Raw genomic sequence first — 22,741 nt, 5'->3', positions numbered from 1 at the left:
AGTGTGTCTATTAAAGCTGGCGTCTGTCGCAGTGCTCCTTTACTACAAATTGAAAAAGTGATGGTGCGTGACCCCTCCCTCAGCGCTCCCCCATCCTTTGCGCCGACCCCGCCCCCGTATCTGCTGCATTCCCACTCACCCTCAGAACCCGAGCATTTTTTCATGCTATATTTATTTTTGTGTGCGTCGCGGTGACAAACCACCTTTGACGTGCTGTTTTTCCAGGGCTGTGGTGAACTTGTGCAGTCACTGATCCAGCATCATAAGGCACTGGAGAGCACCTTCTAAGCGTGATTGGCTTATTTGGAGGAACTGGGACCAGGGAATCTAGATGCGATTTCTGGCGGTGACTTGGGTGTGCACCAGCACGGTATTACCCTAGACCAGAGGTTGTAGGCAGGGGCCTAGCTTGGTCAGTATGATTGGGGGGTGGGGTGGGGGTGGGTGGGGGGTTAGCTTCTGATTTCCCGACAATCACGCTGGCACAGTGATGTTAAAATGCATTACAGGACAAGCAAGGCGCAGGAGAGGGGCTTAAGAGGCAATGGAAAGGAAGAAGAATGCAGATTGGTAGGTGTACTAAGTGAGAGAAAGTACATTATTTTGTGAAATCACCAACAGTTTTGAAGTCCTTTCAAACAGACAGAAGAAGAGTGTGTGTGCGTTTTTTGTCTGAGTGTAAAAAGTCCTTGTGAAATCCAACAGACACCTCACAATACCCAACTGAAAGCACCTGCACCCAACTTTTCATCCCAAAATACATTTATTAGGGGGTGTTAATGCTATTAGCAGGATGGGCCCTGGCGTGTCTGAAACCTTTGCACTGCAAGTGGACCAGCCCTTCTCACCATATGAATGGCGGTCATGGGGCACTGGTAGTGCACCTAAAGTCACAATGAACTTGGAGCTATTGGTGGACAAGCTCCTAGCTCTAGGGAAATCTCTGGAGTCAATCACACTCACTTCACTCAAGCCTCTCATGACCAATGAGTCCCCAATCTACCTTACACTACTACAAACCCTTACTAACTCATTATACCCTTAACATACGGCTGCCTCCTGTATCTCACTTTCAGATGAAGATCTTTGTGGTGCCCGGATCACGTCTCTGGAATAAGCCAGCACATTGACTCTGTAACACGCCAATTCTGTTATGTTCAGAAAAGAGCTGAAGACACCGCATCAGAAGTCAAAATTACCTCTTTATTGGGCCTTACCAGTCCTACATTAACTCAATCACTCAATAAACAAAGCATTGTTTTATATATATATATATATATGTGAACATACTAGCCTGCTTAGGCATGGGACAGTGACTCCCTCCAACAGTTCTTTCCCACACACAATTAAATTAGTCATTCAGTGTTTTTTCAACTATTGAAATAAAAAGCCACATTTACTACATATTTCCCAAAACGTTTTATTTCGACGAAATACATCTGTGTGAAATAAAATTAATCATTTGTGTCCTAAAACTTTGTCACACCATGTAGCCAAAGATATTTTGTGCCAGAATGCTCCTTTTCCAAGACCCCCGAAAACCAATGTACCCCCTGAAGAAGGGTGCTGGGCAGTTAAACGTCCTATTCTACACTCCAAATCCGCCCTCGCCTCTCGAAGGACCGATGGCCGGTGCTCAGGGCAACATTGCCGTTGTGGTAGACTGAGTGACATCCTGAACCATCAGCAGAAATAACGGGCAAAAATATAGACCAAAATTCTGAACATGATTATTAACATTTGTTTGTGCTGAAAAAAATAGGGTCACCTGGGCAAAAATGAAGTTTAAACAATGTAACCCCCACATGGGTACTAAAAGCTCTCAATTAATGTCCAGGACTTTCTGTGAAAGTGTGAGGCCTCCTCTGGTGAGACACGGGTGGCTTGTGGCTTACCGAAAGTGATGTCACAGCCGCCCAGTTCTCCATCAAGAAGAGAAAGGCCTCCTTGCAAGGCAGTTCAGACAACTGCAGCCAGGGAAGGAGATGCCCGTCCCCTTTATATTTGCAGCTTAATGTGCACTGCTCTCCAATTGAGGACAAAAGACAAGGGACTGTCTGAAACAAATCCTTAGTATTTGCAAGCGTTCACTTATAAATGTGCAAGCACATTGCATAAATGAGTGGCTACCAAAATACCTGGCCTACAAATGGTAGAATAAGTTTGCTTTCAGACCAGGTTTGCTCCGCAGACTAAGTGATGCTCTTTGACTTACTAGATGGTGGTAGACTGATCAAGCTGCAGCTTAGCTAAAGTGCTTTAAATATGCTGCCAACTCTTTTTTCCCAGGAAATCCTGGCATGTTGTTTTTCAGAATCTCAAAACGACCTGACCCCAAAGAAATATGATCCCCAAAACGTCTGACTCATATGAGTCTTACATTTGTTTGCTTTCATGCAGATAGATGCAAAGCATTTATTGCAGATATCCACATCCTTCAGGGTCAGCCGGTCAGATTTAGAACTCTGGGCATTCCGAGCTGGCCGTTACTTCTGCTGTGGATGACATCCATATAATGGTAGACGAAGGTGATGGAGGGGACCGCAATCATTTGGATCTTCCACCTCAACTCTTGACACCATAGAAGTCTAATGAAGCACTCCAGTTGCTTCGACCTCTTGGTCCCTGTGCAAAGCTGGGCCAAAGCTTTTCTTTCTCAAAGATCTCAGCCTGTCCAAATTGAACAATATTTTTGTACAACTAAACCTCAGCCTTGAGAGGTGTCTCAGAGAATGTTTATTTCCCCTCTATTATTTAACTTTTCCTCGGTCCCCTAGGCTGCACCACTTCAGCAATTTGAAGTCATTACTTACCCTTATGCCAACTACACTCAATGATCAATCGCCACCTCCCTAACTTCTCTAGTAACGTATATCCCTTAGCCCTTGAAACTACCTAGCCTTGGAAGAAAGCGAACTTTCCGAAACTCAATCCTGATACAACAGAGATCCTTTCCTCCTTTAATAAATTAGATACTTGAGATATGTTCCTTTGGGACTCATTACTGGTGACTACCCACCTCCAAGTAAAGTAGGCTGATAATCAAGGCATCATATTGGTCGATAAGCGTTTGTCAGTATCACATATTTCAGCACTTACAATATCCTGCCTCTTTCATTCCAGGCAGTTAGAATCTTTCATGTTCTTTCACAAAGTTGTAGTTGCTTATGCCTCTGTATTATCAGGTTCTGGAATTCAGATTTTTGGGCCTTCAAAAAAAAAAAAAAAAAAGGCTTGACCAACTTCAGAAATTTAAAAATGCTATGGTGAGACTTGTATTCAGTCGAAAAAAAATGACCATGTCTCACCCACCACTTCTTTCTGTTAGCTGCCAGTAAACAGCAGGTTTCGTTTAAAGTTTCCTGTGTAATGCATATAGTATTCTAGGCTCTAGTTCATTCTTTCTTCAATGATAATTGAAGGAATATTCACCAGTATGTCAGCTTAGATCATCTTTTTTTGCTCACCCTTGTAATTCTGAACTATAAGATCCCAAGCTGGGTGGAAGATCTTTTCAGGTTTTGAGCTCCACTGGAAAGCTCTCCCTTTTCACATCGGTTCGAACCTAGACTTTTTGAAATTTCGGAAACAACTCAAAATTTGGCTTTTCACCGTTTAGGTCACCTCTTCTATAGTGTTCAGCTCTTCGTTACTACAATTACAGCGCCAAGACTCTCTAACTTATGATTGACAGAGCCAGGACCAGCCTTCAGCTGTGGCCCAGGAAGGTGCCCGTAGCAGTCTCTCTCTGAACGGCTGCAAAGACAGTTGTTTATGCACTGCCACCCGTGCCCACATTCTGTCTGGTTGGTCTTCTCGTTGCCCTCCTTTCACACATCCCCACATCTGTCCCACACCCTCATATTTTCTCAATACACCAATGACCGGTGGAAGGAGCACCACATTTGGTTTTGTCCAAGACGCTGACCAGAGGCTACCTCTGTATAGTGTGATTTACAAATACCCATAATTCAATAAACATAACGTGTACAAACAACCTGTAGTCCGGATTGGTAGGTAACACTTCGTTGCTGCGCCTGCTTTATTGGTTTAAAAACACCAAAACACTAATCTAATAGGAAATGACATTGCGAGCAAAATGGAGGTTTGGAGGCGAGTTCCACAAATGCGTAGAAAATGGTGGGTGCCCTCTAGCGTCTGCTCCCTACAACACAATTCTGTTTTGCAGATGAGGGTTCCTTCTCAACGAGCCCTCGCCAAACACGAATGGCAAACTAAACTACACCTGCGCCTCTTCTGGAAAGGAGGAGAGCTGCGTTGGCGAGCCCAAAACGGACAAGTACCCTTCATAGCCAGTTCTATGTTGCTCCCACTCCGACGGTGTTCTAGCTATCACTACTGAAGTTGGGGCAGTGGAACCGGAGCCCCGAGGTGTGGGGAACCCACAACACTCCAAACAGTTTTCTTTTACAAGTCAGTGTCAGGCGGGGGGCATGCTTTCCTTAATTTAACTAGGGCCCAAGGCAGTGCATCATTGCTACCCTGCCGAATGCGGTGTGTCTCTCGGCGCCACAAAGCCTCAGCTACTCACGGCTGAGGAAACCTTAACCCTACGCTTTGACATGATTCTGGTCTCTCTTGACGTGTAATGTGGAAAAAGACAAAGCGGCGTTCCGTCTTCGCTTTGTATTCTATCCACGTCTCTACCATGGAAATTGGCAAACGTTTGCCTGTGAATTATGCCTGTGCACACCTCGGAGCGCTCAAGTCCGTGTGGCCACGAGTGCTCGCACTGAACAAAGCGCCTCTCGCCTCTGGTCTGCTTTTCAGGGCAAGTATCCGAGGAGTCTGCGTCTCTCTTACCGGGTAACTCCACGGGTGCTGTCTGCGTGGAGCAGGGCTGGCTTTTACGGCCCTGGTCTGAAATCCACACGACAGCTCCAGAGTTATCTAGAACTACAGCTCCCAAAATGCATCACAGGCAGTAGTGCTCGACAGCAGATTCATCTAATCATTCTTAAATCGTCTGGTTCCAAATGCAGATGTGTCAATGGACCTCAACTGTGACAGGCAGCAGCCCTTGCTAATCCAGCAAAGGAACCCTCACACCGCTGTTCAAGTACCCTAACACCAGCATGCCAGTGGCATAACGCAGAAAGATGCCTCCTTTCCCACTATCGCAGGATATGAAGAGGGTCTTCCATATCTCACTTACATCCATTGGCCATGGGCTGATTGGGGCCCTCTGAACAGTTGTGGGGCCCCTGAAGAGTTGGGGGACACCCATCGCTGTAGGGGCTGAAAGGGCCTGTGTTACACCCCTGCCACATACAGCTCTGCTAATGTACCTTAGTGCTTACCTGCAAACCCCCTATCTTCCATTACGGAACCCCAGTGACCCCTCTGCACCTTTCTCCTGATCTCAGCATTCTCTGCTCCCTCAGCTGTGACAGCTACACAGAACTGTACAGACGAAAGGATAGGAAGAGTAAAGCAGTAGGTCGGTAAGGTCTGACCAAGCAGAGTGGGGGGATTTGATTGATCGGAAGCTAGAGCCCTCGCACACACAGATGGGTGTCATGCGTCATCATCGGGCAGCTCCTCCTTGGGCTGGCCCCTAGAGGGGGCTCTTTGTCTGAGATCTTTTGAAGATAAGAAGCAGTTATGAAGTGTCTGTAGAGGTGCAGTGTGTGTAGATTGGTGATTACATGGTTTAAAAACAAGTAAGAGGAACCTTTTACGTTTGTAATAAGCAGATGCTCTTGACATGAGTAAAAACAAAATGTAGTTGTACTGAAGGCAATGATTCTTTACCGCTCAAACAGTGGTGAAAACGGGTCAACATGTTTTTTGTCTTTAATATTCACTATAGATCTTGGCAATTCATCAGGGACAAATCTAAAACGAATCTACAAATGATTGGTTTTGCAGGTGTAGTGTTCAATAAAGTACCTAATCAAAAAATCACGCGTATGGTGCAGGAAATACCTTAAACGGCTAAGTACACATAATCCAACCCTATTTAAGTAAAAGTTCTGCCTTTTAGGTGCAGGCAAAGGACCGCGCTAGCTGCGGAATCGAAGGCGCCCTGCACAGTAATAGTCCGGTGACTTACCCTTCTCCGCCACCCTGGGCCTATTGCGCAATGCAGCGCCGGTCCACCAAGGAGCTGTCCGATGATGAACACCTGTGTGTGAGGGCTCAAGCTTCTGATCAATCAGATCCTCCTGATCTGCTTGGTCACCCCTTACCGACCTACTGCTTTGCTCTTTCCTCTCCCTTAGTCTGTACAGGAACTGCATACCTTTTGTGGATATATAGACACTTAGGGAGCATGTATGCTAACCCTTGGATGTGCTCACTGACCCTCCTTACTACGCAGAACCACCTGGAGCATCCCCTTTGTGTCACACTTGAGAAGCTTAGAGAGAGGAGGTAGATAGTTGCCCATATCCTCTCTCACGCCAGGTTTGCCAGCCTCTTACTTCTCTGTGCCATGTCAGGTACTAGGGAAGCGCCAGTGGGTGCAGTAAATATTCCGTTTCTTGGAAGAGCTTTTGAACACTATAGGAATTTGATGAGGATCGGCTCCTCGCCATGACTGATAAATTTAAAGATTTCATGGGTTGGCCGAGTTGCACCTGGCACGCCTGGCAAACTCTGTGTGGGTGGGACAATCCCGTCCCTGCCAAGGAGCGTGACAGTGGCCTAGATAAGCCTGTCTCTGCATTGTTGGTTGGAAATTTATAAGTTGAAGAAACAGGTGCGTGACACGGCTGGTAAACACCATGGGTTGTATGCACTGATCTCTCCTGACGGCTGTGCACACTGCACAGGGCTGTTGGCCCCTGTATGGTCTGGATGAGCCTTTCCCAACTGAGGATGGTAAACACTACGTATTTGGGAGATTTATATAGCTCTTCTTGGACTGCTCCATATGTTTGGGATGAGCTTGTTGGCTAACACTAAATAATTGGGGGTGATAATATAACTCTAACAGGTATGCTCTGTATGGGTGGGAGGAACTTGTATCACCATTGCCAGTTGGTAGTTTGACTTGGAACAACTGTTTAGTGAACACAGCATGAGTTGGACAACACCCTCTTCCATGACTGTACCATGTATGGGTTGGATGAGGTGGTATCTTTGAATGCTATTTACCATCATCTGAGTTGAGCCAGTGTTTTGGTGCTATGGTTGTCAAGCACTGTTTGGATTACTTCACTTTGTATTTTGTGCCCTTCAGTTCCAGCCATGATCACCTCCCATCCCAATACTACTATCGCCATTAAAGGCCAGACGAAGGAACTGAACTGTACAGCACGGGGAGAGCGCCCTATTATCATCCGCTGGGAAAAGGGTGACACAGTCATTGACCCAGACCGCAACATGAGATATGCCATCTTCACCAAGGACAACAGTGATGAGGTCATCTCGACGCTAAAGGTGAGGAGCTTCCAATCACAACCTAGGGTTGATGAGAACTTGTGGTGTAATGGAATGCTTGTCAGTGACATGAACAAGAGAAAATAATGACGGCCTTCTGTGCCTCCCACAGATAGGGCACCCAAACCCCGGTGCAGAGCTAAGGTTTGAAATGTCCACCTGGTGGACTACATGCCATATAATGTGGAGTAACCCAATGGTAACTAAAAACTGTGGCAATGAGATCCAGATAAATTTAATGTTAGATAAACATTGTTAATAAAACTGAGAGGAATGAGAGCATGTCCATTATAATAAGCCATAAATCCCTGCCTTTTTCTTGTGTCCAGTTAAAGCCAGCGGACCGGGGAGACTCTGTGTTTTTCTCATGCCATGCAATCAACTCATACGGCGAGGACCGTGGACTGATCCAGCTGACCGTTCAAGGTAAGGTCAGCTTTTCTAGTAATGCACACATCCCAAGGTACAAAGAGAGAGAAGAGTCTGGGATACAAGGGAAGGTCCACATATATTGTCCTCCAAGAACATGCATGCTTAATGGCAGTGAGGTACGAATGAGACTCCAGAATCTTCCTCTCCAGAAGTGAACCGTTTTCCAGGACAAAGGGTGTTGTTTATGTGTATCCTTTTCTTCCCCCCTTTTCTGTTACAGAACCCCCTGACCCTCCAGAACTAGAGATCCGTGAGGTGAAAGCACGAAGCATGAATCTTCGCTGGACCCAGCGGTTTGACGGCAACAGTATAATCACCGGCTTTGACATTGAGTACAAGAACAAGTCAGGTAATGGTGCCTCCCAGCTTACTCTTGAGATTGAGAACATGCCTTGTTTGTTAGAGGACTTTGAAGGATTTTATGTTAAATAGAAGACTGTGTCTATCACTTTAATGTTGAGTGAAAGGAATGCCTCTTTTTGTATGGTCACCCTCTGTTTTTTCGTCTGATGCTGCTGGTTTTTCAACTTTGAAATTGCACTGACACTTGCTCACCAGACCTGTGCCAGTGCCCTGCCTTAAACAGTATGCCGAATTGCCTGTACCCAATTGGAAACGGCCAACTTACCTGTAAGTCCCTAGTACATGGTACCCAGGACATGTAGCTTAGAGGGGTACACCATGGCGTGCAGCGCTTTTGTGCCACCTTGGAAGTTCCTCAACTAAAACAAGTCCTGCAAGCCCCAATTTGCCATTGAAAACAATGGCAAAGCCACCACTTTCCCTTTACATGTGTGTAAGTCACCACTCTGGCAGGCCTACCAAGTACTAAGGGCAAGGTGCAATGTATGACACAGGCAGGATGTGTACTTTGAATGTACTGACAGTAAAACCTACAAAACTGTCATTGTTATTGTAGAAAAACTTGGTCGCCCAATTGGCGAGTACAGGGTTGCACACTGACCCCTCAGCTGTGCAAACTTCTGAACGGTGCGGCCAAAGCAGGCACTCCAAGTTATCAAACAACTTGTAACATTTAGCCCGGCTTGTATCTGAAGTCTAAATGAATGTAACTTGTTGCAGTGGGATTGTTAGCAAAGCTGCAACTTTGCTGAATTTATAGCCTTCCCAGGCAAAAGTGGAGCCTATTCCAGGAGACTACTTTTTGCCCTCATGGAGAGACATGCCAAAAACTTGCAGGAAGAAAAACAATGCAGGATTGCAGGCCAGGGAGGTGTTACCTCTCTGCTGAAGGAACCCACTTGTGTGTTAGCCCCAAAGGACAGGCTTCAAAGGGGAAGCCACCTATGAAGAGCAGATGTGTAACACCAGGGGGATGGGCTGCCCCATTGTTGAGTTAGACAGGCTGGCAGGGAAGCACAAAGTGGAAAACAGTTGCCAAACATGTTTCCCCAGAGGCATGTAGCCCTGAGGTAGCCACACCCGGGGTAGGCTAGTAAGATCTGAACATCGAGACCGGGGTCTAGCCATCTTGAAATGGGCATAGTAGTGCATTCTGAGATAGCCATGTCACTCTCCACACAAAGTAGTCTCCATGTGAGAGTGAACTAAATCTGGCAGTCAATTGGCTACCAACTGCATCCTGCCCTGAAGGCACTTTCTAATTATAAAGGGGGCAGCCCTGGCACCCAGCCATCAGGACTCAACCGACTTAGAAGGGGGACTGCCCTTCTGCACTGAGGGAAAAGCAAAGAGAAGACTGCACCTGCTTCACCTGGTGGCTAGCGGAGAGCAGGGACTGTGCCTGCCATGTCCTGCTCAGGGAGAAGCTGTCTCCAAAGCACATTCACATCAAGGATCTTCAGGGGCCAGATGACTGCCCTCCGGTTTGCAGCACAGGGACATGACAGCTGAAAAAGCCTGCTGAGGCAAGTTGGTAGCTCAAATTCAAGTTCCTGCCACTGGAGCACCAAGGACCAAGACCCGACACACAGAGTTGCACCCATGTTTACTGAACCAAGGAGTACTTTTGAAGAATTGCTGGGATCCTGAGCAGAGAAGTTATAGACCCAGGAAGGATTGGCCTGTGACCACAACAATGGGTGACTGGTAGTCCAGTGACGACTGGACTTCAGCCAGATCGGAGAGAACTTCTTAAGGACGTCAACCCCACAACCAAGACTGCCTCACTATCTTTGTGGACCAAGGAATCCCTGCAGGAAGACCCCTGTCAACCACATTGCATCCAAAGCACCCTTGGAGCATCTTCAGCATCCTTTATCCCTTGCATCAGGACCACTCCATAGGAATCCACTGCAACACGGATAAAGTACCTAGAACTGCTGAAGAACTGCTTTTATGGGAAGGTAACTGTTCCTGAGCGGCCTGACCTGAGTGGCCCCCATGACTGGTCCCCTGCCGGAGTTGGTTGCCACAAGTACTTCTAACCAAGCGCATTGACACCTAAGTTTTCTCTGAAAAGGTTTTCAAGTGTCCAATTTGTTGGCTTTGCCAAGGCTTGCTCATTGTGGAGTAAAAATTGTTTTAATTTATTATTTCTTGTAAAATAAATAGTTCCTGAACCCTTAACTGGATCTTTTTCATTGTAGTGTCTAAATTCTTATAAAAAATACTCTGTTTTTATAAATTGGTGTCGGATTTCTGGAATGTTGTGTCAATTTCTTCAGCTGTTTTGGTGCTGTTTAAATGCTTATAACTTGTTCCTCTGTGTAAGCCTTGCTGCTCAGTGCCACAGCTACCAAGGGTTGAGAGGAGAATTTTACAGACATTTCTTACTGGACCTAATGGGGGGATGGTCAGTGTATTACAGGGTGAGTGCACAATCACACCATATAGTTTCCTCACATTGAGTATAGTCATAAGTTAGATGATGGGGCTACGATTTTTGCTTTACAGTACGAGCCAAGTACTGATTAGTCAACTTGTTCTTGTGACCTTGGTCACAAGAACAATTTGACTAATCATAACCACATAGTTTAACTTAACAACAAGAACCAGTTGGGCCATGGTGATCATGATCACAACATTGAGTGGAAGCACAAGCTAAACAATATTCCTCGCATTGTCAATGGTAAGAAATAGTGCCCTTGAACTCTATGTCGAGTGAAAATGTTTTCCCTTTAATGTTGCCCGAGATCTCAATATTGAATTTGAGCACAAGTTAGACATTGACACTCTAGATTGCAGTATTCAGTACAGGAACAAGTTATACAATAGCACTCTAGATCTCAGTGTCGAGTATTATTAGAACAAGTTAGACAAGGCACTTGAGATCTCAATGTCCAGTACAAGAACAAGTTGGATAAGGCATCCCAGATCTCAATGTCTGGTACAAGCTAGATAATAGTGCCTGTGTAACGCATCAAAAACAAGAACATTGGTTAATGGCACATGAGATCTCGACATAGGCAATGGTTATAAATAAGGTAACATTTAAGACAATGAACAAGTCAATTATAAAAATATGTTAGGAAATAGTGCCAATGAAGTCAATGTCAAGTGCAATAACAAATCATCTAATGGCCTTTTATTCCCATTGCGGAGTACAAAATGAAATCAAGATGTGATACTTGCAATCTCAAGGTCGGTTACAAGAACCTGGTAAGTAATTGTGTCAATGAACTTGACAGCAAATTCAAGAACACGCCAAGTAATGGTACCTAGGGTCACAGCATTGCGTACAAGTACAAATTAGGCAATATCACCCACCATTCTAGTGACAAGTAGAAGAACTGTACGTTAAGTAGTATCCATGAACCCGACATCACGCAAAAAAACATTTAATTTAGTAAGGGTAAACACCTACAACCCCAAATCAAGTACAAGACTGTGCTAGGTTATGCCACGTACAACTGCATCATCAACAGAACAAATTAGGTAAGTGTTTCCCATGAACCTAATGTGTTGTACGTCTCACAATCCGAGAAGAAGCTGGGTGAGGGGACACAAGATTTCCATAAATGAATACAAGAATAAGTCAGATTATTGATACTTGACAGTTTCAACTTGATATAATGTACAAGAAGAAATCGGGTAATAGTGGTGAGCTTCGACATAGAGTATTGGGATGTGGAATGCAATATGCAAACAATATGAAGCTGAATAAATGGAAGATGGCCCTTTGTTCCTACCCTGGTGACCGTATCTTCCTCCAGACATTACCCACTGTTGTATACCCCAACATACTGCCATGAATTTTATACGGAGCCCCCACTCCCACTTAATCCCCCTCCCTGCCCTCGTGACAGAGTCTCAAGACTGTGTCTCTGCCATCTTGACTCCTGTGAATATTTTGCCTGGTACCTGCCCTGTTCTCAACCTCATGCAATCTCTCTTTGTAGATTCCTGGGATTTCAAACAGGCCACCCGTAATGTCTCTCCAACCATCAATCAGGCGAACATCGTGGACCTGCACCCGGCCCTGGTGTACAGCATCCGCATGTATTCCTTCAACAAGATTGGACAGAGCGGACCCAGTAAGGAGGTGACCATCAGTACCGAGGAAGCAGGTGAGGTACCCAATAAGCTCGACACACCTCTCCTGTCTGTTGGTGCCTTGGTATCCATAGGCCAGTTTAAGTGAGGCATGCTCACCCTGCCACAGTCAACCTATCCTACAGAGAACCACATCTGACATATTACGTAAGCGACCCTGGCACATTGTTGTCCTACAAAACATGGTTTGCTTGTGCCCAGTCTGCTATGTCACAGGCTCTAGGCCTCATGCCACAAGTTAACAGGTGGTGCTCTGTCTGAAATAAGCAGGGACTGGGTGCATGCTGACGTAGGTTGCCATGGACGGGCAATAAGCAATTTTGCATTGTTGAACTAGAACACTTGTGCCCAGCAGGCGGTGCGTTTCACATGCACCATAGCCTGTTGGCCTCGAGGTGAAGCGTGGTGCTGGAGAGTGCCTTCCTGTCCTTGTAGCTGAAGTGCAGCCCGAGACTTCTTGAACTGGAGTGTTGCCTTCTACAGGAGTGTGCCTCCTGAAACTGGGTTTGAGCCTGTGGTTCCTAGGTCTGGAGGGGGGAGCTTTGACCAGAGGGCGCCTGCTGACGCCAGTGTGTTCCTCCTGGGCCCGGAGTGTAGTTTTGAGTGGAGTTAGATCCTGTAGCTGGGGTGGCCCCCGAGGCTGAGGCGTGGTCTGGAGCTCCTGGGTCTGGAGTGCGGCCTCCGGCTGATCTGCTTTCTGGAACTGGATTCTGGTCTGTGGCTTCGGGGGCGAGAGGGCAGCCAGCGGCCCACTCGTGGACCTGAGGAGGATGTCTTGGACACGCGCTAGGGGACTGTCACTGGAACACAAACAGGGCTATCTTCACAACTTCTAAATATTCATACTATAAAGGTGAGTCTCATAACCCTTAAAGATACTCCACACTGATACTCATAGCCTCACCCTTATGTCACGCTATCACAGATGCAGTCTCACAGACACTCACAACCTCACAGATAATTACACTTTCATTGCTACTCTAATACTTGTTCTGTCACTGATATCCTCACACATACTATCACTGAGACACACCTCCAGAGATACCGATTCCCATGATATGACTGATGCTTTCACAAACTTACTGATACTGCCACACCTTGGGAAATACTCACACTATCACAGATACTGCCACTCCCTCACAGATATTTATGCAAACACCAGTAGTCTCAAACCTCACAGATGCCCTCCCCAAAACGTTGTCACTGATAGGCACGCACTCTCACATATATTCACACACTTACACTCAGATGCTAATGGATACTCATTCCGTCATTGATGCTCTCTCCTTCAAACTCACACATCCTTGTTGATTCTCACATATTCATGGATGCTGTCAAACCACACAAAACAACAAGGAAGAGGGAGACCGATAGGTGTTGGGCTTCCACTTAGCTTCCAGTTTTAACGTCTTTAAATATCTGTGAGAGTGATACCACTTGGACACCATTCACCAGGATTGCCCTTCTGCTTAGGTACTCTCGCTAGTTATTTTTCTACCAGTGGTACATTCTTCTTCTAATGTACTCGTAGCCGATAGCATCATCATTGGGTCTCATTTCTGCCAACCAGGAGGAAATATCTCCACTGAAAGTTGGAGACCAAGTGGGATCCGTGAAAAAGGTGTGGTGAAAGTGAAGGTGATCTAAAATTATCTCTGTAATCCAGGTAGGCTCCTAATTTATTATAACTGGGATAGGATAGGGTGGATAAAAACAGCTAGGATGACGATGCCGTGGGAATAAGGGAAACGGTGAGTTGTCCCTCAAAATCTTCCAGAAATGTGCCAGTGCCAAGTCCTCTTAAAGGACCTATCTCCAATTCACTTTGGTTCCATTAAGTCAATATACTTGATTACAGAAGAGTCCAGAAGGTAATATCCTCCCTGGGATAATTGGGATCTATAACTAGATTGGTTCCGAAGAAAGCCAACGATCCTCTTGGGCGCAAGTAGGCTGAAACATGTCGACCTTTGGATGTGAGGGACACGTAATCTGTTCCCATCACGTCACACCCTAGCTGTTTTTATCTACCTCACCCTATCCTAGTTATAATAAACTAGGAACTTACCTGGGTAATTTTAGATCACCTTCACTTCCACCACAGCTTTTTTCACGGATCCCGCTTGATATCCCACATTCAGTAGAGACATTTCCTCCTGGTTGGTGGAAATAACACTGTCAGTACACATATTATGATAATACTCACACACACTCATAGATACTTACACCCTGGCAGATACTTGGATTGTCAATAATCCTCTGACACCCTCCCTGATGTTCTCATACTCACAGATACTTTCACAGCCTCATCACTACCATCACTATCAAAAATAAACTCACGGACGCTCCCACCTTCACATGTACTCACGTGCTCACAGATGTATGCGCAGCCTCACAAACCTATAAATCCTGCTCACCAATTAGAGCATTAAGAAAATTATTCGGTGCTTTGTGGAATGACCCTAAGTGGGAAAGAAGTTGTGTAACTCTCTAATGTGGGGGCAGGTGATGGCACGCCCAAGACTTGCACCAAGAGGCAGTGAATTTAGCCTGAGTGTGTTAGGCATGTCACTTTTTTCCTGTTGTCAGTGCCAGCTTCATCTTTTGCTCTTGCTTTTTGCCACTTGCAAGAACACACGCGAATGCACTTTTCCTCCTCTCTTCCCCAGCCCCTGACGGGCCCCCCATGGATGTGACCTTGGTGCCAGTGACATCTCAGAGTATCCAGGTGACGTGGAAGGTAAGAACCGCATGAGAATGCAACATTCACATCGAGTTATTGCGAATGAGACTCAGTCATGATTTTGAAAATGTGGTATGGAGCCGGCCCCTCTAGACCTAGCTTGGACTCCCCAGGCCCCGGGAGAGTTCCTGGAGTGGGATGGCAAAACTCCTAGGTGGCGAGATATGGACTGTTTTGTAGGATCTAACCGCGCTCGAAGCGGCATGTGGCTGAGTGCACGACAGTGGGGTCGCAGGCCACAAGACCACTCTTGGGATCTAGGTGTGGATTTGTCCTCGGCGCTGGCCAATGAAATCTGCTAATTACCCCGGGCCCTCTTCATGCAGCCCGTGGCTTGGGCCCATAACTGCGGGAGCGTAGGTCCCGGCAGCCCCTGCTGCGCGTGAGGGCAGGCTCTAACCCTCCAGGGGCCCCAAAACACTTTAGGACCCCCTGTTCAGCGGAAGGTCACTCACACTGCATATCTGTAAGAATAAGATACAGGAAACTCCTCTCATTCTGCGGTTTTGGTCATTTTGAGTTGCGCCACACTGAGGGGCGGCGGTAATTGATATCTATTATTCCAGCCCGAACTCCAGGCTGGTTATTCCGTTACAGATAGCAGGAGTGTTGTGACATAATGCTGAATATATATTGTGCTGTGAACACTTATCTGGTCGGAAATCGAAGCACTTTGCTGCAATCTCGGTCAAGTAAAAATCTATACCAATTAGAGTCACACTTACATTTTTTTCCCTGCCCCCGCATAATGAAAGATAAAAGCCATATAATGCCAGGTCTGTGGGAGGGAACAACATGCCGATATGTTGGGGGCCCGGGGGTGTTAATCGCCGCCGGAGGCCGGATTAATGAGGAGTCCTGCCCCGGCGAGGGCTCCGCCGCTTCAGAGCTCTCTGGCACGATACATCACTCTGACTTTATAAGATACATTTGCAATCAGTCTCATTGATCCGGCCGCGCTCTCGAGGCGCGCCGGCTGGATTTATACGTGCACTTGGGGCTTGTCCTGTTAGCGCGCCTTGGCACGGTGTCTGCGGGGAAATATCGCGCACTTGTCATGCTCGCGAAACTCCTCTTTAGGTGTCTCTAGCTTGAGAGTTATTATGCAGCACGTCTCATTGGATATTGTGCGAGCGTCTGTCTGCACACGTGGAGAACCCAGACTGGGCACTGGGGACGGATTCCTCAGCAGGATACGTTACTTGGATCAGTGATGTAACGACAAATAATGGCACCCACTCCTATCCAATTTGGTGACACTCCCATGTGTTACAGGTATTCATAGATCTTGGACAGAATAGGCAGCCCCGGAAGAGTGTGGGCCACTCTGTGCAGCTGCCTGCATTACGTTCCAGATTTATAGAAGAAAGAGGTAAATAAGGCGAATGAGTCTCACTCGGTGTTGCATTGTTCGTTCTTCGGGAACTGTGTGTTGGTATCCGCAGTATCGCTGCATTAGGGGAAATGAGATCCCTTGTGTCTGACCTACTTACTGCGGGGCTCGTGTGGAACGCAGGGGCTCGGGGGCACACTTCCTCACAAAATGATCTCAAGACTCGAAACTCGCTTCCCTTTTGCAGCATATAAAATGGAGATCAAACTGTCCTATGGCAACAGACTTAAAACATTTTCCTGACTGGTACTGACATACAATACTCCCACCCTTCTAGACCTCGGATTTCATCAGCGCGCAATATACATCACTATGATTCATTTTCGCAGTGCTTAATTTGAGCCGGTGCTCGGCGCCATCACTTAACGGTCCACCACATGGTGGCTTTGTTTGCCTAATTTAGAGATGAGCACAACAACAGTTGTCTATTAATTCTGTCTACATTAAAAATAACTAACACCTGCTGCCCTTTTATAGCTTTGGTGCCCTGGAATGGTCGGAATTGTCACACTTGTAGGAGGGTGATGGTTAGTAGTTGTGTTGGTACTGTTATTGCAGGGCCAATGGATGGTACAAGCTGCAGTGGCCAGGGCCCTGGCACTTATTTTGTTACAAATGAATTACTGCACTTTACGTATAGTATGTGGTGGGGGTTGGTCATGCAGTGTGGCACATTGATGCACAGGATTGAGTATATAGTTATGGTTAGGTCAGAGTTTCCATTCTAATTTTGCTAATAACTGTGTCGCCATTTGACAAATCTTCATGAAACTTTGCAAAAAAAAAAGTTGATCCACCTCAGCTTCTTCCTGGAAAGTTTCGGGGTGATCTGTAAAGCGGGAGGCAAGAAAAAAGGAGGCCTCCTAAACATGTTGTTCATGTGCAGTTTCCCATAGGAATTTTCGGAAGTGATAATGAAAAACCAGCTGAACAGTATTACACCAAATTTGGCAGAAAGCTAGACCTTTCCTCAGAAAGCATGCTTTTTTGTAACCGTGTATATCTGTTAAACCACTTTCTAGAACCTAAGCTACAAAATGTAGTGATTTCTAGAAGTTTTCTACAGCAGAAGTACATCAGTATTCCCTTGGTATTGCAGATTTTAAAAATAAAGGATTCTGATGGGCCAAAACAAAACACATTTCTCAGGTTGGGCCACGCAAGCTCTACGGTGCAGATCTGCAGAATCGGAGGGGCCCTTCCAGGGACCCATGGGAGTACTGTGGAACTGTGCAAGTGTTCAAAAGTGATACTTACACAGTCCCATGGTTTCAAAACAAAAATGAAAAGAAGAAAAAGTAAAATCTAGCATGCGTGTCCATTGAGGGTTACATGACTGGGGGAGTGCTGGCCAGCAACAGGTGGTTAGTGGCCATTGGGGTTGGGTGCAGGGCCTAGCTGTGCATGGTGGGCCCTCGGGGAGGTTGCCATAGGGGTTGGGTGCAGGGCCTGGCTGTGCATGGTGGGCCCTCGCGGGGGTTAAGTGCTGGGCCTAGCCACAGGCTAGGCCCTGCGTCCAACTCCCTACTGTGCACAGTCAAAACCTATGCTCAGTGAGAGGGAGCTGAGTGAAAATAAGAAAAACCCAGAAATTAAAAGACAAAAACAAATGAAAGAGAAGTTATAGTAAGGTATGATTATAGGATCTTACTTTATGTTAAAACACTCCTAGAAAATCACTGTAAAAAGCAAAGGTTAAAGTGACACTATAATTAGGTATGGTAATAGGATTTCCTTTATATAAAAAAACTCCTAGAAATTCTCTGAAAAAAATCAAAGGTTAAAGTGATGTTATATCTAGGGCTTGTAATAATAAGTACTATTGTTTTAAAACAAAAAAAAATGAAATTTACTAGTTATAATTCACAAAGCTAACTAGAACTTAAGCCACCGTAGTGCGCTGTATATGATCTCACATTTTACATCACTCATGACATATTAAGTGACATTGTTGATGACACTGAACAATGATTGACACAGTCCTATGGGGTTTATGGCTTTAAAGTAATTCAACACACTACAATTGGGGACAATTTTCAATTTACATTAATGGCATTACCCTGTTAAATACTTCACATGAGCTCCAATGTTATGTCGAAAGGTTGACAGATATACATCACTGTCGGATCTGGCCCTTTTTACAGGGTCATTCCCCAAACTTTTAGCCTTTTCCTCCTTATTTTTCTGACCCTTTTTGGCTGACATTATGACTCTGGGCACTTTACCACTGCTAATCAGTGCTAAAGTGCATGTGCTCTCCCTTGTAAACTTAGTATGATTGGCTTATACCTAATTGGCATATTTAATTTACCTTTAAGTCCCTTGTACAGTGGTATCTCTATACCTAGGGCCTGTAAATTAATTGCTACTAGTGGGCCTGTAGTGCTGCTTGCGCCACCCACTGAAGTAGCCTTTCAAACCTGTCTCAGGCCTGCTAGCACAGGGCCTGTGTGCGCAGTTTTCTGCCACAGGGATCTGGCATCTAAATTTACTTGCCAGGTCCAGATCTCCCCTTTTGTTACATGCAAGTCACCCCTAAGGTAGGCTCTAGCTAGCCCTATGGACAGGGTGCCAGGTGTGTAGAAGACAGGACATGTGCCTAGTAGCGTGGCCTGTCCTGGTAGTGACAAACATCCTATTTGGTTTCTCACTGCTGGGAGTTCTGCCTTTTTATAGGATTGCATTGGAAATGCCCTGCCTTATGTGTAGGGGTTATTGTCTGATTTTAAGGGGTAGTATAGTCATGTTTGGTATGGTTGTAACAGTAGTGAGAAATGCTGCTTACTGGTGTAGGTGGATTTTTTATCATCATTACAGAAATACCACTTCTGGAAAGTGAGCATTTCTCTCTGCTTATGACTGGTGTTTTGCAGCTTGACTCCAATCCACGTCTGGGCAGAGTGACAGATGGGCTTTGTGCATACTTTTCAGACAGCCTGAACACAGGGAAGGTGGAGGTGTCACAGAGGTGCATCTGCATACTGAATAGTCTTCCTGGGCTGAGAGAAGGGAGAGGCGGGCACACCTGCATTTGTAAAGGCTGTGCTCTGGCTTCACACAGTAGTCGTTTACCCCCCACTGATGTTTGGAGCCTGTGCTGGAAGAGCGAAGGGGGCACTCCCAGAACCAGTTGTAACTGGTTGGAACCTCCTCTCCCTCTCTTTGTGAAGCACTGTAAAACTGAGTATAAGTACAGGGGACTTTTCTCCACTATTTGGTGACATTTTGGAACTGAAGACAGAAGGCTGGAGGGACTCAGCAGGAACAGCCATGGACTGCTGCTGCTGTGCTGACCAGTGACCTGTTTGGTCACTTGGAGGAACTGCCAACTGCCTGCAACCCTTTGTGCTGGCCTGCTGCTGGGTCCTGCCACCTGTGATCCAGCTGCTTTGTCCCCCAGAGGCAGGGTGACGTGACCCCTGCAACTGCATCCAGCACGAGGAGTGCTTCATCTCCCCAAAGTGCCTGGAGGGCGCTTTTCTATGCCTACATATAGCGCCTGCTGAATCAGTTTAAAGCGCTTCCCTTGTGGTGCCCTGCTCTTGGGGAAGCTCATTTTTGAATCCCCAAAATCACTGCCGCAACCCGGGCATTCTGTGCTGGGAAGCGCTTCCTCCCTATTGTTTTGTGCTCGGAAGTGCTGGGCCGACATCTGGAGATCATGGCCGCGACCCGGGCGACTTATCAGTGAGAAGCCGAGAGCTCATCGGAATCGCACTCTGGCCTGTGCCCCTGGGGCACCACCAAAGTGAGGGAAGGAGCGAGCGCGCACAAGCAGGTGCCTGCTCACCGCTGCCGCCCGGGTGGGCCTTTCTAAAGCTGAAGAAGCTGGGCAGGGAAGAAAGCCTCATCGGAGGCTCCTCGCCGTACCAGGCCCCATTTGCTACTGTGTGGATGAGCAGGGGGAAGGAAACCTCATTGGAGGCTTCTCCTGCCCCAACGGAGCCCCAAATTGCCGTGTGCAGGACACGGGTGGGGTGGAAGCCTCGCCGGAGGCTCACTGCACCGTGAGGTCCTACTTCGGTTGTTTGGGCCCCTACTGTTTGGCTCCTTGTTAGTATGGGCTTGCCTGGTCCCTGCCCACCCTCCCCCCTCACCCAGGAGGGCCAGTTGTGGTCCAGGGGGACCCCAGAGATCGCAGACCCCAGGAGGGGCCTGTTACAAAAAAAAAAACCCGTTTTGCGCATAGAAACGCTGAGGACGCCCCTATATCGATCCTCTTGGCACTACTAGTGCCTTTACATCATAATACAGGTACTTTTTTTGGACCTATTTGTTCCTATGATCCTAATATGAACATTGGGGAGTGGTATGTTAACCTGCTTATTTTATGATGTGCTATATATATATATATATATATATATATATGTGTGTGGATGTTCCTTTTATGGGCATAATATGCTAATATATCTTTATGACTTGCCATATGTTTTATAATGTTCCTGATATGGGCATTTATGATATTTCTATAACAAGTGCGTTTGTGTAATAATGTGATTCCTGACTACTGCTTATGTAGCAGAATCCTGAGTACTTATGTGTTCTAATGTGACTCCTGCTTATTCTTGCAGAGTATTAGTAACCTGTGTAGCGTTCTGACAACTGCTAAGGTAGCAGGGTATTTCTGACATGTAATGTTTGGTCTAATTATGTTTTGTGCAATACAGTTTATTTTTACATAGCTCAGTGTTGTGTTTACTTTGTGGTGTACATATTGCGTCACATGTGTTGTGTGTGTTGTGCAGATGCTTTACACATTGCCTCCGGGTTAGGCCTGACTGCTCGTGCCAAGCTACCAAGGGGGTGAGCAGGGGTTATCTTGGACGTGTAACTCCCTTGTCCTGACTAGAGTGGGTGGGTTCTAACTGGTTTCGGTGCTTCCCCTAGCCAATCAGAAATCCCATTTCTAACAGTCACTGTAAAGGCACTTTCTTCCAGGTCCTATAGACAACGCTTTGTAGTTTAGTAAAATGCACTGCACACATTCCTAAGATGGGCATTATGGCATACAACTTTACAGCTATGCTTACAACACTATTATAAGGGCAACCACCTCTAAGTAGGATTCACCTACATTCTATATTACTTAATATTCTGCAATGGCTCATAATCTTTAACAAAGTTCTAAAAAACAAAATAAACATCTACATTTGTAAAATCCCTGCTAAATAAAATGTATGTATAAAATGCATTACAACTGTTTAATATTGGCAATTGCCCAAATATCCATTAGTGCATAATCTATTGTGAACAGAAGGGCTGGTCTTTCTCACAGATGTTTTGGAACCACGTTTGGTTTTAAGTCTCAGCCTACTTTCAAACATACCTCTTCAACCCACATCAGGTGCGCTAAACCTTTATCTTGTTGAACAGGGTGTAATACTAGCACTCGTGCACAACAAAACTTGTAACATGCACAATAAATTGTGCTTGCCTCCAGAGCTTACCATTTTTTCATGTATGGACCCACATATGTAAACTCAGTAACTCTATGTTGTATATGACTATGGTGTTATCAGTGATGTCCTTTACGATGTCATTATTTATGTCCTTTAACATGTCATATGTGAACATAAGCAGTGCATGTCAGGGCAGCAAGTTATATTTAGCTCAGTAATGCATAATTGGTGAATTTTGGTTTATTGTTGTTTTAAAATGATAGTGATATTATTATAAGACCAACATATGACGTCACTTTAATCTTAGTTTTTTTCAGTGAATTTCTAGGGTGTTTTTAATGCAAGATAAAATCTTACTACCATACCGAACTACATCATCACTTTAATCTTTGTTCTTTTCAGTGAATTTACATATATATATATATACATATATATATATCAAATTCTTACTATGTTAAAATTAGGGAGCTGTTAAGTGATGGAGAAGATAGATGGTAGGGCTGAGTAACAGAGGCGGCTGGTGAACTCTTTAAGTGGAGGGACGTAAATAACTTTCGTAGCATGGCTTCCTTTGGCTTCTCCCAGTGAACATTGTTTTGTACAATTGGCATGAAATGTGCTTTTTACTGCTCCATTCTCTCATGAGAACATTTTTTGTTTTTCCTTTAACATACATTATTGAAAATGTTAAAAGAAAAGCATTTTAACTTATCTACCAACAAGCTCCCATCAGATAAGCAATTCAGTAGGCCTGTTCATGATTACTAACATTCACACTTGCATGCTTGCATTGCACTCTGACACACATGTATTTAAAGACACATTCACTCGACACAGACTAATTACCTCTTCCAGTGTGCAGGCAGGTACTTGTGAGTTACAGTTTATGGC

At 45.7% G+C, this 22,741-nt stretch overlaps 1 protein-coding gene across 2 annotated transcripts in view; it reads left to right on the top strand.

The window, feature by feature from the left end:
* DSCAML1 (DS cell adhesion molecule like 1) overlaps positions 1–22,741 on the top strand; it is a 468,701-nt gene that overhangs the window by 325,537 nt on the left and 120,423 nt on the right. For both annotated transcript variants that reach the window (XM_069224722.1, XM_069224723.1), the window contains exons 12-16: positions 7,208–7,407; positions 7,737–7,833; positions 8,060–8,188; positions 12,162–12,329; positions 14,985–15,055. In XM_069224722.1, coding sequence (XP_069080823.1) covers positions 7,208–7,407; positions 7,737–7,833; positions 8,060–8,188; positions 12,162–12,329; positions 14,985–15,055 — 665 coding nt within the window. The remainder of the gene's footprint in view (positions 1–7,207; positions 7,408–7,736; positions 7,834–8,059; positions 8,189–12,161; positions 12,330–14,984; positions 15,056–22,741) is intronic.

The sequence above is a fragment of the Pleurodeles waltl genome, chromosome 3_1 (assembly GCF_031143425.1).
Source record: "Pleurodeles waltl isolate 20211129_DDA chromosome 3_1, aPleWal1.hap1.20221129, whole genome shotgun sequence".
Lineage (NCBI taxonomy): Eukaryota > Metazoa > Chordata > Amphibia > Caudata > Salamandridae > Pleurodeles > Pleurodeles waltl.
Note: the sequence above shows the minus strand (reverse complement) of the source record. Positions and strands in the feature narration are given on the sequence as shown.